Raw genomic sequence first — 16641 nt, forward strand, 5'->3', positions numbered from 1 at the left:
CTTTTGCCTATCAAAAGAAGCCTAAACACTCGCCTTATAGGCAAGGGTTTCTAAAACTCAGTCTATTTTATTCATATCTCTCCTTGCAGGGTAGTACCATCAAACCAGATTAACCACTGCCCCTGTGGTTATGCCACTGTTTCTATTTGCAAGACAGTGTCTCCTCAAACCCATCTCTCAGAAGTCCACTCTCCCCTACTAAGTCTTCCCTGAATCATCTCCTTCCCCACCAAGTTAAACATTTTTTTCTCCTGCTTTTATATTATACTTTGTACCTCTTTCAGAACTTAGGTCAATACTTTACTTAGGCACTTAACAGAGAGCAGAAAATGTGATTGATTTAATGAACCAAAGCCATATATTTTATTTTACTTTGGTTAGGTGGCAAGTGTCTGAGGCCGGATTTGAACTCAGGTCCTGAATCCAGGGCCGATGCTTTATCCACTGTGCCACCTAGCTGCCCCCTTCTTACCTTTTAAATTTCCATTTATTACAAGGAATGGCTTTGCAGGAGTGATAAGAACCATAGATTTGTGTATGAGGATAGTGTAAAAACAAAATGTATCATTAAAAATGTACATGTTCAAGTCAGAGGGGTGGGACTAGAGGGCTTCTGAGATATCTTCTAGCTCTATGGTTTTTTTTTTTTTTTTTAGTGAGGCAATTGGGGTTAAGTGACTTGCCCAGGGTCACACAGCTAGTAAGTGTTAAGTGTCTGAGGCCGGATTTGAACTCAGGTACTCCTGACTTCAGGGCTGGTGCTCTATCCACTGTGCCACCTAGCTGCCCCAGCTCTGTGGTTTTTGATCCAGTGATATCACCAGCTATTGGGCTGGACACCGTTACACATGTATGGTAGGTAGCATTGATGGAGAATGAGAAGGGAAGAGGCAAATTTTCACAGTTTTTTCACAGCAGACTAGATCATCATAGCTACACAGTTAACTTTAAACATTTAGAGAATTTATTGTCTTGTATTAGGAAAATATAACTTTAAGTAGTCCTTTTCAATAAGGATTTCCCCATTTGTATCTCAATCACAGAAGATTATTTGAAAGATGTAGCCATAAAGATAACTTTGTTTAATGATTTCTCATTATGATTATCTCAGGTATGGGACAAGATAGAAAAGAAACTTCCTCAAAAGTGTTCAATGCTATACAGGGTCTTATGCAGAGTCTAAATGAAAGGAGTTGTTTGTATGGTGAAGTCCTAAAAATATTTCTGTTTAAGGATGACCTACTGATTACCTTAAGCTTTAGAGAATATTGCTATGTTACTTCTCAACAAGATCCACTGTCTCAAGAAAACAGTCCTTACAGGAAAAATCAAATTGCTGTTGCCTATATTCTTATACATAATGAGATTTGGACACACTATTGAATTACCTACATCTTGAACAGATACTGAAGGTGGACAGTGAACTGAGTCGAGTAATGACTAGAAGAAAGAGTATATTGAGTTGTACTTGGAAAATTTTTTCTCCCTGACAAACACCAGTATTCTTCCATTGATACTTTAATGAATAATAGATTACTCAGTTTCTAGTGAATCACAATTCTTGGTGACCCATAGGATGGTGGAGAGAGATGGTTTAGAGGTGGTAGCATATTATCGATAAATATTGAAGTACAAGATTTGGCCTATGAAATAATATGATTGGAAAAGTAATTCAGATTATGTGAGATTCAAAAATAAGATGGGTAGCCCATGGCATGTATTGGCATACAGGGAATGTTAAAATATCTATGTGATGTGAATGCTTTCAAGGTATCAGGTTGATCCTTAATTAGATGATTTATGAAAGAATAGTGGAGAAAAATCATATATAGTCACCCTCTTTAGTAGAGCATAGCCACATCACTGAGACCACTGGCCTACTAAAGTACAAGTATGAATTTGCATTGTTAATAAAATTTAAAAGCCATTACTAAAATAAAGTATGTTTAATATGAACAAACTTTTTTAATTGAAAAGTAGTTGTACTTAAAATAATTGAAATTTTAGTTCTTTGTATAAAAATATCCATTGTATTTCTGTGCTTACTATTTTTTTTAACAAGTATCAAAAAGTATTTTTTAAAATTATATATCCATAGTGCAGGTTGTGGAAGAACAGGAGCCATTTGTGCCATAGATTATACATGGAATTTGCTAAAAGCTGGGGTAAGGATAATTTTAATCAGTATTATGACATATTTCATGGCTTTTTTTTAATCAATAAATTGGAGTGAGTGTAAAGAACTTTTAGAGTTCAGCTGGTTATAGGAAACAGTTTCAGTGCGTGGGTATACACATACCCTTGTGACTCTACTATCTGGATAAAAAGTTATAAATTATACATCCTGATATAATGACTTAGGGTGTGGGGTTTGGAGGGTGATAAAGATGCCACTTGTCTTTAGTGAGTGGATATTTTCAGTAGCTCTTAAAATATCTTTGCTATAGCTATTACTTTTCATTTTAGGTTTTAGCCACTAAAAAGTTGTTTATTATTATTATTATTAAGCTAATGTGGTTCTCAAATTTTTAATTGCATACCTATATAAAAAAGTTTGGTTACAAGCCAAACTTTTTCCCCACCCCTAAAATAAAATAAAAAATATGAAGGGTTTTGCTGACATTAGCATGTTTTAACCTTTATGCTTTGCATCATTTGTCCCCTGTAAAACCTGTTTTAATCCTGCCTTCCCTTACCTTGTAGCATTTTTTAAAAATTTCTTGATATATGATTTTTTTTTAAGCAAGACTCAGAATTGGGGCTTACAATTTATTTTTTTTAATATTAGCACTCTTTTTAGTGAGTTGAGAAATTTCCTTGAGCCAAAGGTAAAAGAAGAAAGGGGAAAACCCCATTCCTTTTGCTACCACATGACCTATTTTGCCCCTGTTTTTGTCCCCTAATTCAGTGGAGCTAAAAACAGAGATGGGAAAAGGAAAGAAGGGTAAGCCTCTTCCCTTTACTATAGTGTCATAGTACCAGCAGCCCTAACCTACACCCTCTAGTTTCTTCTTATACATACCTTTTCCTCAATCTGCTCTCTTTCCTTCAGATTTTAGCTAACTTAGAAACTTTGCCGCATTCTCAGGCAAATCAAAATAAAATTAGTTTGTTTATTTCAAAAACAGTTGCTAAGTTAGAGTCTTATGGTTTTTATTCGTTGAAGAGATATTTCCTGATCCCATTTTGTGTAAAAGCATTGTAATAAGTTCTCTAGGGAATGAAAAGAAACATAAGACATAGTCCTTTTCTTCTAGAGATTATAATTTAAATAGTGAAAGTTAATATGGCTTGTGATCATTCCGCAATACAAAGTTACATATGAGGAATGCTAAGTGTGTAAATAAACTAATTTCTACATCTGTATTTGTGCACAGTGGGTGCATAACAAAACCAAAAATCTCGTTATATACAATATATGAAAAGACATTTTAGAAAGATTTTTTCCAATTTTTTTTTTTTTGTGGGGAAAAAAGGCAATTAAGATTTTGGCTGAGAAAATTTAGATTAAGCAAAGTACTCCCTTTCTGTATGTTCTAATAAGTTAAAGTTTAACTTTAATTCGAATTTTTTTTCATTTGTCTAAAGTAGTGTTTCTCCCGTAGTTGAGTCTTGATGTGATCATAATACAGTGCTTTTTAAAAAAAAAAACAACTTTATTACTTCAAGGATCTGCAATTTTATATATGTCCTTTTCCATGCCATAGAAGTAAGAAGCTAGGAAGCGAAAGACATCACTCATGGTGGTACCAGGATGGAATTTTCACTACCTTATTTCCCTTCTTCCTTCCTTTTACTACTAGAGTTAAAAGTAAGAAACAGGAAGCAGCAAAAGGAGATTTTAGAGTTACTTGGCATAATTGGAATAGGGAAGGAAGGGAAACTCCTATGGCTGCCTAAGAGGTGAAGGACGTGGGTAAATAAAATATAAGGCAAACTATTTAGGTTGCATTTTCTGTACAATTTCTCAGAATTCATGTAATAAATTATTTGTTTTAGAAAATACCCGAGGAGTTTAATGTATTCAATTTAATACAAGAAATGAGAACACAGAGGCATTCTGCAGTACAAACAAAGGTATATTTTTTTGTTTCTTTTACAACTGTATTATTATATTAGTATGAATTCGTTGGCTGTTTAAAAATACTGTATTTTATTCCTTTATTGGTCCACAATAGGAACAATATGAACTTGTTCATCGAGCGATAGCCCAGCTGTTTGAAAAACAACTTCAAAAATATGAAAAATACACAGACTGGAAAATTTCTGATGTAGTGGTAAGTTGCTGACTTGGAATTTTCAGGAAATTTGTTTCTTACTAAGATCCACCAGAAATCTTAGCTTTCAATTATCCATTTAATATGAACTTCTTTTAAGAACTTTCTTATGGATAAAGTACTGGCCCTGGATTCAGGAGGACCTGAGTTCAAATACGACCTCAGACACTTGACACTTACTAGCTGTGTGACTCTGGGCAAGTCACTTAACCCTCATTTGTCCGAAAAGAAAAAAAAATAGAGTTCTCTTATTCATGGCAATATTTTATTCACAAGGTGGCAGCTGCTTAATGTTTTTTGGCTATGTCTCTTCTATGAAAGGTGTTCAGGGAATGAAAATTACTTTAGCTATTATTGAAACCAAACAAAAGTTGGAAATTAAGTCTTTTACCCTCAAAATCATTCAATAGTTGATAATGCCAAATAAAATTTTTAAATTACCAATAGCATTCCTGCCTCCCCACAGATTCTGAATTATCACATATCAGTTTCTATCTTATTTCTCCTATTGTTGGTGTGTTGATTTTCATTCTTTTTCTTTCTATCTCTTGATCTCAAATTTTCCTTATCTGTTTAGTCATTTTGAATCATCAACCTATATTAAAACATCTTGAAGAAATAAGATATGTGTATTTTAATTCCTATATTAACATACTTAGAAGAGATTTTGGTTCCAAGTCAGAAAAAATTTTTAATATAAATATCTAGGAGTTAGGTTACTACTAACATTTATTCCTTTACATGAAAGACCTTTTTAGAGGTTTAGATTCAAATTCTGAAAAGCAGCAATGCCATTTTCTTTGTTCATTACTTTGTTCTTTCCCTTCTCCATTAGAATTCCTTTTGTCTCTGTCTGTCTGTCTCTCTCTCACTCACTCACTCACTCACTCACTCACTCATTCTGATCACTTTCTTCCTATATCTCTTTGCTTCTGCTAAGTGATAGAATTATTTGTTTAAAGTAGGAAATATATGCATAGGAGCTAGCACCAAATATTTGTCACCTATCATCTGATGATCCAGCCAGCCCAAATAATGCTAGTTTTGAAAAAGAAAATGAAGAGCAAAATTAAGAGTTCCTCTTTTTTTTCTTAGTAATTTACCAATTTATAAATGAGGAAACTGAGACTTAGAGAAGAGGTGATTTCTCTTAAGATCGCTGAGCTAGTCATAATAGAATCAGGATTTAAAAAATCTAAGTTGCCTGACTATTGGGTTGATATCATTATACCATTACAATCAATGTTTTTCAGAAATTGAAAAAGGAAAACTTCAGGAATGAAGTATAACACTTGTGGGTAATTGTGAAGCTCAGGAAAGTAAAGTACTAAGTACATTCTTGAATTTAGGAATTGTTGAATCTTTTTAAACATGTACTGATCCTGCAACAAATCCTGAAAATGAATTTTCAGAATAAATTCCTATTGATAGCTTACCTGTCTCTTATAAAGTAGTATAGAAAACATTCATTTGGATTTCAGATAAACAGGAATGGAGGTATATTTTATTTATATATATATATATATATAGGCTTTTTCAATGTACTGATGATTTTTGTTTTTTCCTTTCCCCCCTTTTTTCTTAAAAAATATTATTTGTTTTTTAAAAATTTATCTTAAATTCTTTTCTTTTTAATATTTTGAGTTCCAAATTTCCTTCTTCCCAATCTGTCCCCCTCTCATTGAGAAGGCAAGGAACATATCAATTATACATGTGAAATCATGCAAAGCATTTAAAATATTTGTTATATAGGATTACCTTCAAATAGAGGGAGATGATGCATATTGGGAGAAATCCTGACAGTATAAAGAAAATCACTAAAATGTTGTTTTAAAAAACAAGAAGAGGGGGCGGCTAGGTGGCGCAGTGGATAGAGCACCGGCCCTGGATTCAGAAGTACCTGAGTTCAAATCCAGCCTCAGACACTTGATACTCACTAGCTGTGTGACCCTGGGCAAGTCATTTAACCCCAACTGTGCCTCACTAAAAAAAAATAATAATAATAAAATAAAAAACAAGAAGAGATATAGAAACTACCCGTGATTTCTTTGGTATAGGGAACTCTGCAGAGAACTATCCTTTATGGATGCACATCAGCACCTTCTCTGAAAAAAGGGTTGTCTAGAGCACTGTGAGATTAAGGAGTTTGAATTAAAAGTCTTCCTACTCCCAAGGCTAGCTCTGTCCCCTAGGCTGCATTCCCATTCCTCTTCCCTTCCCTGTCCCCTTCCTCGTAAAGATTTTATACTGCAAGCACATAGTTGAAAGATTGAAGTCAATTAAATGCCACAAACTATAATTAAAGATATACTTAACTACCCTACTAAACAGAGAAGACAATTGCCCACAATTTAAAGTTGGAAGACCTGAAAAAAACCTCAAAACTAGAATTGAGAATTCCTATATATGCTATACTACCCTACTTTGGGCCAGCAAACACTTGCTTACCCTGCTGAGCAACCATGGTCATTATCATTTGATTGTACAAACTCATTTGCAGACTGTTACAGAGGACGACAAGAGGTGATTATTATCAGCATTGTTTCACAAAAAAAAAAAAAAAGAAATAGTGATGAATTGGAAAGAACCTGTGATGATCTTGTCATTAGATCTTACTAAGCCAGATCATGCACAGAGCATTATAGATGAAAATGAAAGTAGAAAACAGCAAGTGAAGTGAGATAGAGCTACCATTGGTATTTTAACAATATCTTTTCATCATTGATGACAACACAGGTTGTCTTCGAAATTGATTTTCAAGATTTCAAAGATCACTAAAATGTATAGTATGAATACTAAAAATGCTGCAGCAGCTGAAAAAATATTTATAACTAACTACTGATTCATATGCATCCTTTCTCATTTCTATTTAATCTTTTTATGAGAATTATGATAGTAGATGATTTATATTGCCTAATTATTGAGGTTATCCTTGATGAAAATATGGAAAATGAAGTAGATGTTCACAGATAGAAAATGACATGTTCACAGTCACAGAGTTATTTAGAAGTGCATGATGGCAAGTTTCTGCCAGATATGATAAAATGAAATATAGTTATCAATATAAATTCTTAAACTAGGGTTCTAAAATTAAGCTAAACAAATATAAATAAGGTGGTAGAGGCATGACCTGAAAGCAATTCATCTGAAAAGGATCTGTGGATTTTAGTGGATTGTAAATTCATTGTGAGTCAGTGGTATGAATTAAGTCTTGAGCTGCACTGAGAGAAATAAAGAGGCATATAATAGCCCTCTTGTACTTAGCCCTTGTCAGATGCTCGTTTGTGTGTGTATATATTAAAATAAATAAAAATGTATTCAGCTATAGATGCCATATTCTTGAAAAGTAAAATTAGTGTTGGAAACCTTTAAAATGTAGAGCTCCCTCTTAGTTTCCTCAACATGCTGGTGAACACAAACAAACTTACCAGCTTGTGACTTGGGGTCCAGCTTGGAATTTTTTCTTTCCTCCCATTCCCAAATAGGCACTAAGTCTAAAAACACTCCTGTCTATGCAATGGACACCATAGAAAGTGGCTACTAGCCACAAATGACAGGGAAGGAAGTGGATGGAGCAGAAAATGCTGGCAGGATGAAAAACTTGGACTATCCTCAGAGCCAAAGGCTAGAAAAAAGGGCATTGGGCTTGAGGGAGAGGGAAATGGAAATCCTGCTGAGTTAAGCCTTCCCCCACTAGAGGAAAGAGACCTGATAGGCCTACTGCTGGGATTGTGATTGGTTTGGGGGTTCTCTGTTACCATAAATATCTAGTACTTTTCTTTGAGCTAGAGGTTCCCACACATTTCCTATTAACTAACAATCACTCATTAAAAGTAGCACATTAAGTAGTATTAGCAATCTATTTTCTCCCTGAATGGTGCTGAACACACTCCCTTTTCTGCCACCCTCACCATTTAGAGCAAATTTACTGTTGCTTTTTTTTTTTTTTAATCGACTTATTAGAAATATTCTTTCAAAGCAAAGGGGTCAGGGAGGGAGGAGATATTTTATATAGTAGTTGTGCTTGGACACATCTATTAATTTTGTTCTTTGAATTGCTCGCCCCTGCCTCCCCACAGCAAGAAGTAATGTAGTGGGGCAGCTAGGTGGTGCAGTGGATAGAGCACCGGCCCTGGAGTCAGGAGGACCTGAGTTCAAGTCCAGCCTCAGACACTTAAAACTCATTAGCTGTGTGACCCTGGGCAAGTCACTTAACCCCAATTGCCTCACCAAAAAACCCCAAAAAACAAAAAGAAGTAATGTAGTAATTTTGAAAAATCTGCCTAAGCAGAAATATGTCTGTAGTGGTAGTGAGCTCTGGAGAAAGTGTGCAAGCACCTTTCCTTTTTCAAGAATTGTCTTTGATGAGGCAGCTAGGTGGCACAATGGATAGAGCACCAGCCCTGAATTCAGGAAGACTTGAATTCAAGCCCAACTTCAGACACTTAACACTTACTAGCTTTGTGACCCTGGGCAAGTCACTTAACCCCAATTGCCTCACCAAAAAAAAAAAAAATGATCTTTGATGCCTTTGAAAGATGCCTTTCTTAATTCATTGTGTTAGTGCTAAAAGAGATGTTAGAGAATAAGGACATTGTTGCCTTGTTTAACTATTTAAGATTTACTTGAACTTAAGTAATTGACTTTAATTAGAAGTGGTATATTTTTTGGTGCTGTAATTAATAGTCCTGAAATTCAGTTATTTACGATTATAAATGTAATTGACTTTCAGGGTCTTTACTATGATCAGTTTTATTATCTGGAATGATTGACTTGTTTTGTGCAGTGTATATGCAGAAGCCCAGTAAGATTGAGACTAAATTAGAAAATAATTTTGTTTTGTTTTTTCCTTTTGACAGGATGAAATTAGCACAGAAAAGATTGTCAGCTCTCTGAACCTTGAAAAACCAGATTCTCCCCCTCCAAAACCTCCACGTACCCGCAGGTAGCATATTACCATATTTTTCTCTTTTGGGGGAATTATTTCTTATGGTAGTAGATGTACTTTTATCATTTACAGATTCATGGATTTTAATTAAAAAGTTGATACACATTTTAACCACAGAATAAAAATACTTTATTACAGTTCTTGATAGCCCACAGCCTCTGATAGACTTCTTGATTTTAATCATAGGCCATTGAATAAATCTTATTTTATAACACTGTTTTCCTCTATTTTAAAACAAGTTACTTCTATTTCAAATATTATTTGCATAAAGTTATACTGCTATTTTAAAAATTCTTTTTCAGGAAAGATTGGGGTGATAAAATTCAAAGTATCTGACAAAATTGTCCTTATAAAAAAAATTGGAGATTTCTGCTATATGATGTAGTGAATTGTTTAATGGACAGAGTTAGGGTAGTTTTTAATGGAGCAATATCAGCTTGGAGAGAGGTCCCAAGTAGAACAGTCCAGGGTTCTGACTCTGTGGCACTGGCCATTTTCATCGTTGAACTTGTCGCTGGCATTCTTATCAAATTTCAAAGCTCAAGTAGGATCATCCCTTTCATATAGCTGCAACTTCTTTTTTGCCTTCTCATTTCATATATAGAAAGGATGCCAAAATTTCCCTCTCATATACCCATTTATTGGTTACTGGTCTGGGATCTAACATCATCTTATAAGTGTTAAGTACCTACTTTGTGCCAGACATTGTTCTAGGCACTGGGAATACACATAGGAAAATTATAAACATTTCCCTATTGACAAGGAACTTACATTCTAATGAAAGAGACATTAGTACATATAAAAATAGGTACAGCATAAATATAAAGTGAATAAACACAAATTTGTACAAAGTAGTCAAATACAAGACTGTTTTATGATCAGGAAAGAATAGAAGCCACTGGAATTAATTGAGATGGGGGGGGAGTCACATGATGAGTTCTCTGCTTAAGGAAAGCGCTGTGGAAGCAGTATGTGGATGGATTGGAGTGGTGAGAGACTTGAAGCAGGGAGAAAAATGAGAGGATATTGAAATAATCTAGGCAATAGATGAGGAACTAAATTAAAGTAGTAGCTGTCAGTGGAGAGAAGGGATCAGATAAATAAGATGCTCTGAAGCAGGATTTGGCAACTGATTTGGATATACATTTGAGGGAGAAAGGAGTTGAAGATACGGAACTGGAAAGATGGCAGTGCTCTCTTCACAGAAATAGGGAAGTTTTGGAGACGGCAGGGTTTAAGTGAAAGAGAATGAGTTGAGTTGTAGACATGTTGAGTTTAAGGTGTCTTCAGGACATCAGTTTGAAATGTCTACTAAGCAGCTGGTGATGTGGTCCTGATGGTAAGGTAAGGTAGTAAATTCAAGATGTAGAATGAATCTCGTGTGTGTGTGTGTGTGTGTGTGTGTGTGTGTGTGTGTATTGGACTTGGTCAGTCTGGGAATTTTTTTTAAAGTATGTATATTTGTTACAAAGGTTTTGCTCTCCTTTTTAAAAATTGAGATGGGAGAAAAAATAGATTTTGTTAATTAAAAATTTTTTTAATTAGAAAAATTAAAAATAGGTGATATGGGCCTACATGTTAGGGTAGAGACTGGAGATGGATAACTAGGTCTTTTGAGTGCCATCATATAGTTGATTAACAGCTAATTAGAGTCATGGGAGCTTATTTTGTTACCAGAGAGATAATGGAGACAGAGAAAAGATGAGGGGTTAAGATAGAGAATACCCACAATTAGGGGTATGATTTGAGTGATGAGCCAGCAAAAAGGTGGCTGAGCAGGAGTAATAAGACAAATTGGAAGCAAACCAGAAGAACAGAGTTAAGAAGAGGGAGAAATTATCCAAGATGAGAGCGTTGTGGGCAGTGTCAAATTTAGCACAGTCAAAAAGGATGAGGACTGAGAAAAACACTATCTTATTAGGCAATTAAGAGATCATTGTTTTTGGAGAGAGCAGTTTTAGGTGAATGAAGTTAGAAGCCAAATTGAAAAAGAGTTGAGAGGACAGAAATTGGCAACATTGACAATGGACAACTTTTGCAAGAAGTTTGGCTGAGAAAGGAGGAGAGATGGGATAATAGCTTGAAGGGAAGGAAGTTAGGGTCTAGTGAAGTTCTTCCTTCTCTCCACCCCCCCACCCCCCCCACCCCCCCGTGAGGATAACTAAAGATGGAATCTGTTGGAGAAAGGGGATTAAATACAAGGGTGGGAGAAAGGAATGGGAGATTTCAGGAAGTTGTGTTGTTGTTGTTGTTTTTAGCAGGGCATGCATTTATTAAGCAACTATTGCATGTAAGACATGATGCAAGGTTATAGAGAGTCAAAGAAACCATTGAAATTGAAACTATTTCTGTCCTCAAGGAGCTTACCTTTAATTGCAGGAGACAACATGTACAGATAAAAGTTTAAATTAAGATAGACACAAAAGAAATATAAGATAATTTTAGTGGGGGTTGGGGTGGGGAAAGTCCTAGCAGCTAGGTGGGAGTAGTGTTAGGACAAGCTCCCTATGGAAGGCAGTGCCCAAGCTGAGCTTTGAAAGCAACCAGAGATACTAAAAAGATGACCTGAGGATGGTGTTTGTTCTAGGCACAATGGGCAGCTTGTGCCAAAAGGACAGACTATGCCCAATGAAGCATTCCTGTAAGACCTGTTTGCTAACAGTGTGAGCTTTGATATGTTATTTAGCCCTTCGAGGACCTGGGTTTCGTCATCTATAGAATGATGGAGTTAGAATGGATGACCTTTGTGGATCCCATGACTCCTTCATGGTTACACAGCCAATAAGTATTAGCAGTAGACTTCAAGGTCAGGAAGTTCTGAGACGTGTTTTAGGGTGTGTGTGTCTTTGTGTGTTTTTAATCTTAGTACTAGAAGGAGTCTTTCCCAAAACTTATTTTGCACAATGCTTTATCCTTCCCAGTGTGTTGATTGGGAGAAGAAAAGGCTCTTGGGTTTTCCATGCAAAGATAATCTTTGCTACTTTATGACTAAACATAATTTGATACACAATGAAGACTGATACCCATGTTAGCCTCTTGCCACTTGCTTTATTATCTAGATGAATGCAGAACTCCATTTATTTTAGGTGCATCCTAAGTGTATTGTATGACCCTGACATCTACACTCTTATTAATAATAAAATGCAATAATATGCCATATAGAGTATCTGTGGTTTAGTTGACGATTTTTCTTTGGGTTACTGGCCAATTCCCACTTAATTGACAACTTCCTTTTTCTCTCCTCTAAATTTAGTGTGCAAAAAGATCACTAAATTTTTACAGTGAAGTATTGTAAGAGAACAAAAACAAAATCATAATAATCATTGCCTCAAAGTGCCATAAGTTTTATTTTTATGCAAAGCTAGTAATTGTTACAGATGGTGGATGTCTGTGCTTTGAAACATAACATCTCTTCTCAGCCCTACCCCTACCCATAGTGGCATGTTAATACCTTCTGTGGTCTTCTGTCTGCATTCATTATAGATGCCAAGATCCTGGATTCAGGCTCAAAGAAAAACATTTTTTAACCAAGGCTAAACTATCACTTCCAAAAGTTGTGTTCTGATTTCATTCCAGACTGACTGCTTTGGATGTACAAAGTGTGTATCCTTGATTTAACAGCATGCTTTATCAAGAGTTAATCTATTGTGAGCACACATAAGATAATCGTTGTCTCTTCTTTAAAGATAAAACTTGGAATCTCCAAATCTTACTTCTTTGAGGCTATTGTGTCAAGGTATATAAAACTTGCATAGAAGTTGTAGGTACTGTTTCTGAAAATTAGGGTTAGGGTTAGGGAGAATTTAACAGAGGAAAGGCACTAGAATTAAAAGGGGATGGGAAAGGCTTCCAGTAAAAGAAGGAATTTCCATAGGGTCTTAAAGAAACCAGGGAGGTCACTAGGCAGAATGGAGGTTGAGAGTGTTACAGGCACCGGGAGGCACCTAGAGAATGTGCCTAGAGCCAAGGTAGAGTATCTTAATCATGGAAAAGACAGCAGGCCAGTGTCACTGGATTGAAGAGTATATATTGTGGAGTAAGGTATAAGACTGGAAAGGTGGGGGGGAGGGGTGGGTTATGAAGGGCATGGAGTGCCAGAGGATTTTTTTATATTTGATCTTGAAGGCAGTAGAGTTGTCTTGGAGTCACTCACTGGAGTTTATTGAGTAGGGAGATGACATGATCAGATTTTCACTTTAGGAAAATCACTTCAGTGGCTGAATAGACCAACCAGTGTCTATTACAGTTATCTAAGCATGAGGAGATGAGGGCCAGCACTAGAGTGGTGGCAGTGTCAGAGAAGAAAAGGGAACACAGATGGGAGATAAGGTGAAATCAGCAGGCCTATGCAACGGCTAGCATGTGGGGATGAGGAATCCAGGACAGCACTTAAGTTGTGAACCCAAAGGACTTAGAGGGTGGTATTGCCCTCTACGGTAATAGAGAAATAATAATTAGAGTGGGGGAGGGTTAGGGAAATTATAAGGGGCACAGAAGTAAGCGAAAGAGGCCATAGATGCAGGGAATATAAAGCTTTCTAGGCATTTAAAAGACATAAGGCAGATTGAGGTGATGCCAGGACCAAATGAAGGTATTAGAGTGATAAAGGGGAGGAGAAAGGAGAGGGGGAGGGAGGGAGAATATGTAGGAAAGGAGGAAAAAGAGGAGGGAGAATGGGGGGGGGGGGGCGCCTGCCTCCTAGCTGTCAGAATTATGTATTAGAGAGAGATCGACCTTGGAGTCAGTTGATTTAGATTCAGATTTCAGTTAATGTCACTTAATAGCATTATGGCTTAACACAAAGCTTCTTAAACTGTAGGTCACGACCCCATATGGGGTTGCATAACTGAATGTGGGGTTCACAAAAAATTTGGCAGTAAATGTCTGATTTGTATACCTATTTTCATATACTTATATACTTGGGGGTCGTATAAAAATTTCTCTGACAAAAAGGGATCACTAGTGGAAAAAGTTTAAGAAGCCCTGGCTTAACATGTCTCCTTTTCTGGAAAATAGAAAAAATAATGTAATATCACACCCTAATCAGGTTAATTGTAAGAATGAAATGAGATGATGGCTATGAAAACATGGTGTGAACTCAAAGTGCTACTACGCAAATATGAGTACTATAATTATTACTATGAATTTCACTGACTCGTGCTTAAGGAATTTAATGCCATCTATTTTTTTTTTCCTCAGTTGCCTTGTCGAAGGGGATGCTAAAGAAGAAATATTACAGCCTCCAGAACCTCACCCTGTACCACCCATCTTGACACCTTCTCCTCCTTCAGCCTATCCAACAGTTACTACAGTATGGCAAGACAATGACAGATACCATCCAAAGCCTGTGTTGCATATAGTTTCATCAGAACAGCAGTCAACAGACCTCAATAAAAATTATAATAAATCAACAGAACTTCCAGGGAAGAATGAATCAGTAGTTGAACATATGGAGAAGAAATTGGAACGAAACTTGAGTTTTGAAATTAAAAAGGTTCCTCTACAGGAGGGACCAAAAAGTTTTGATGGAAATACACTCTTGAATAGAGGACATGCAATTAAGATTAAATCTGTTTCACCCTGTGCAACTGAGAAATTCTCAAAGTCACAGGAGGCCAGTTCAGGGGATTTAACTGAAGATGTTTCTCAAAACTCTTGTGTGGACTGTGATGTATCACCATCTAGCAAAGTCTCAGTAACTGCACAAGAAGGAATGCAGAAAAGTTCTGATACACCATCAAGACCAGATTGTTTGCCTCTTAAAGAGAAAGGACATGTTATATGGCCATTACATGGTCCTGAAAATGCACTGCCTATTCCTGATGAATCTGAGAGCAAAGCCTCAGAAAACCAATGTCAGGCTACTAAAACCTTTTCTCTAACACCAAGCCCCACGTTACAAGTAGAACCTAGCAGTCTTGTGGATCATGATAGTAATACACCTCTAGGTAGAGCACCCCTCAGTTTTACTAACCCTCTTCACTCTGATGATTCTGACAGTGATGAAGGGAACTATGATGGAGCCATGCCTAAGAATGTGACTAATATCTCAACAGCAAGTGCTACAGTTTCTGCTGCTACTAGCACTGAAAACATTTCTACTAGAAAAGTATTACCAATGTCCATTGCTAGACATGATGTACCAGTTACAATATGTTCAGAGGCTGAAAAAGGTAGGTTTTATTCAGCTTCGCCCAGTAGATCTCAAAGTATGATGTAAAGATAATAAGCCTTTGAGTTGTTAAAACATTTTCATCCTAAATTTCATAAAGGGAATTTTGGTTGTTTTACTTGTATAAGTCACAAATAATGGCAGATGACAAAGTTATGGACATTTTATATATGATAGCCACAAATATTGCAGGGAGGGACATGCAATTCAAAATCCTATTGAAACCCACTGCCTGGAATAACTTGACTGGCTACTTCATATCGCCACTGTTTCTACTAAAAAAGATCATTAATGGATATTTAGATGAATAATTTCTCAGGTTCCTCTTTTACTTTTTTTGTGTGTGTGTGTGTGAGGCAATTGGGGTTAAGTAACTTGCCCAGGGTCACACAGCTAGTGTAAGTATCTGAGGCTGGATTCGAACTCAGGTACTCCTGAATCCAGGGCCGGTGCTCTATCCACTGCGCCATCTAGCTGCCCCTCCTCTTTTGCTTTTAACAAAATTTCACAGACTATCGTAAGTTAATACAAAATCTTTCCATTTTAAATTAAAACCAAGTAGTATCATTTTCAACATCTCTGGGCTTTGTAAATAGTTAAACTGAAGGAAGTGGCACATTTGTTTGTCTATTCATGCACACAGAGGTAGTGATGCTTGTCAGTTGTAACCGCCACACATAATCTGAAGGGAAATGATATAAACCGTAATGGAACAAAAAATCGTAGACTAAAACAGCTTATAGATAAGGCTATCCCTCTAAAATGAAATTTTAAGAAGAAAACAGGAATATTATAAAATTTACACTAATTCTTAGCCTGAGAACTAATGTTCTTTGTAAGCTCAACTTTTGGGGAAGTGCAGCTAACATTCATTGGACCCATATAAGTAGTTTGATTCCCATGTATACACAAGTGTGTGTACACATTGCATACATGCACACATTTATAATAGAGGATGCCTATGTTTGGCACAGTTTAACGACCATTTTGTCTTTTTTAGTGCCTGCCACCCCTTCATTAAAGTACTGTTTGAGGAAAAGTAGTCATTGTTCTTCTTTTGTTTTAAAAAGACCCCCCTTTTAGTGTAGTAAATGGCAGTGGAGGTAATGGTTACCTCCAAGCAACAGAGCAGGAGTGTAAACACAAGTCATTTATTGATAATTTGGCCATTGTCCATATTTGACCAGCAACTGGCAGTGCAAATGTCATAAAACACGTATCTGTTTCCAAGTGCTATATGAGGG

At 36.2% G+C, this 16641-nt stretch overlaps 1 protein-coding gene and 1 long non-coding RNA gene across 6 annotated transcripts in view; one reads left to right on the forward strand and one right to left on the reverse strand.

Moving 5' to 3' along the window:
* PTPN12 (protein tyrosine phosphatase non-receptor type 12) overlaps positions 1 to 16641 on the forward strand; it is a 95764-nt gene that overhangs the window by 69237 nt on the left and 9886 nt on the right. For all 5 annotated transcript variants that reach the window (XM_043967044.1, XM_043967046.1, XM_043967045.1 and 2 more), the window contains 5 exons: positions 2099 to 2165; positions 4000 to 4077; positions 4179 to 4277; positions 9137 to 9222; positions 14425 to 15398. In XM_043967044.1, coding sequence (XP_043822979.1) covers positions 2099 to 2165; positions 4000 to 4077; positions 4179 to 4277; positions 9137 to 9222; positions 14425 to 15398 — 1304 coding nt within the window. The remainder of the gene's footprint in view (positions 1 to 2098; positions 2166 to 3999; positions 4078 to 4178; positions 4278 to 9136; positions 9223 to 14424; positions 15399 to 16641) is intronic.
* Positions 1 to 16641, reverse strand: part of LOC122728424 — a 66483-nt gene that overhangs the window by 3346 nt on the left and 46496 nt on the right. The window lies entirely within an intron of this gene.

This window comes from Dromiciops gliroides, chromosome 5 (genome assembly GCF_019393635.1).
Source record: "Dromiciops gliroides isolate mDroGli1 chromosome 5, mDroGli1.pri, whole genome shotgun sequence".
In the NCBI taxonomy this organism is placed as follows: Eukaryota; Metazoa; Chordata; class Mammalia; order Microbiotheria; family Microbiotheriidae; genus Dromiciops; species Dromiciops gliroides.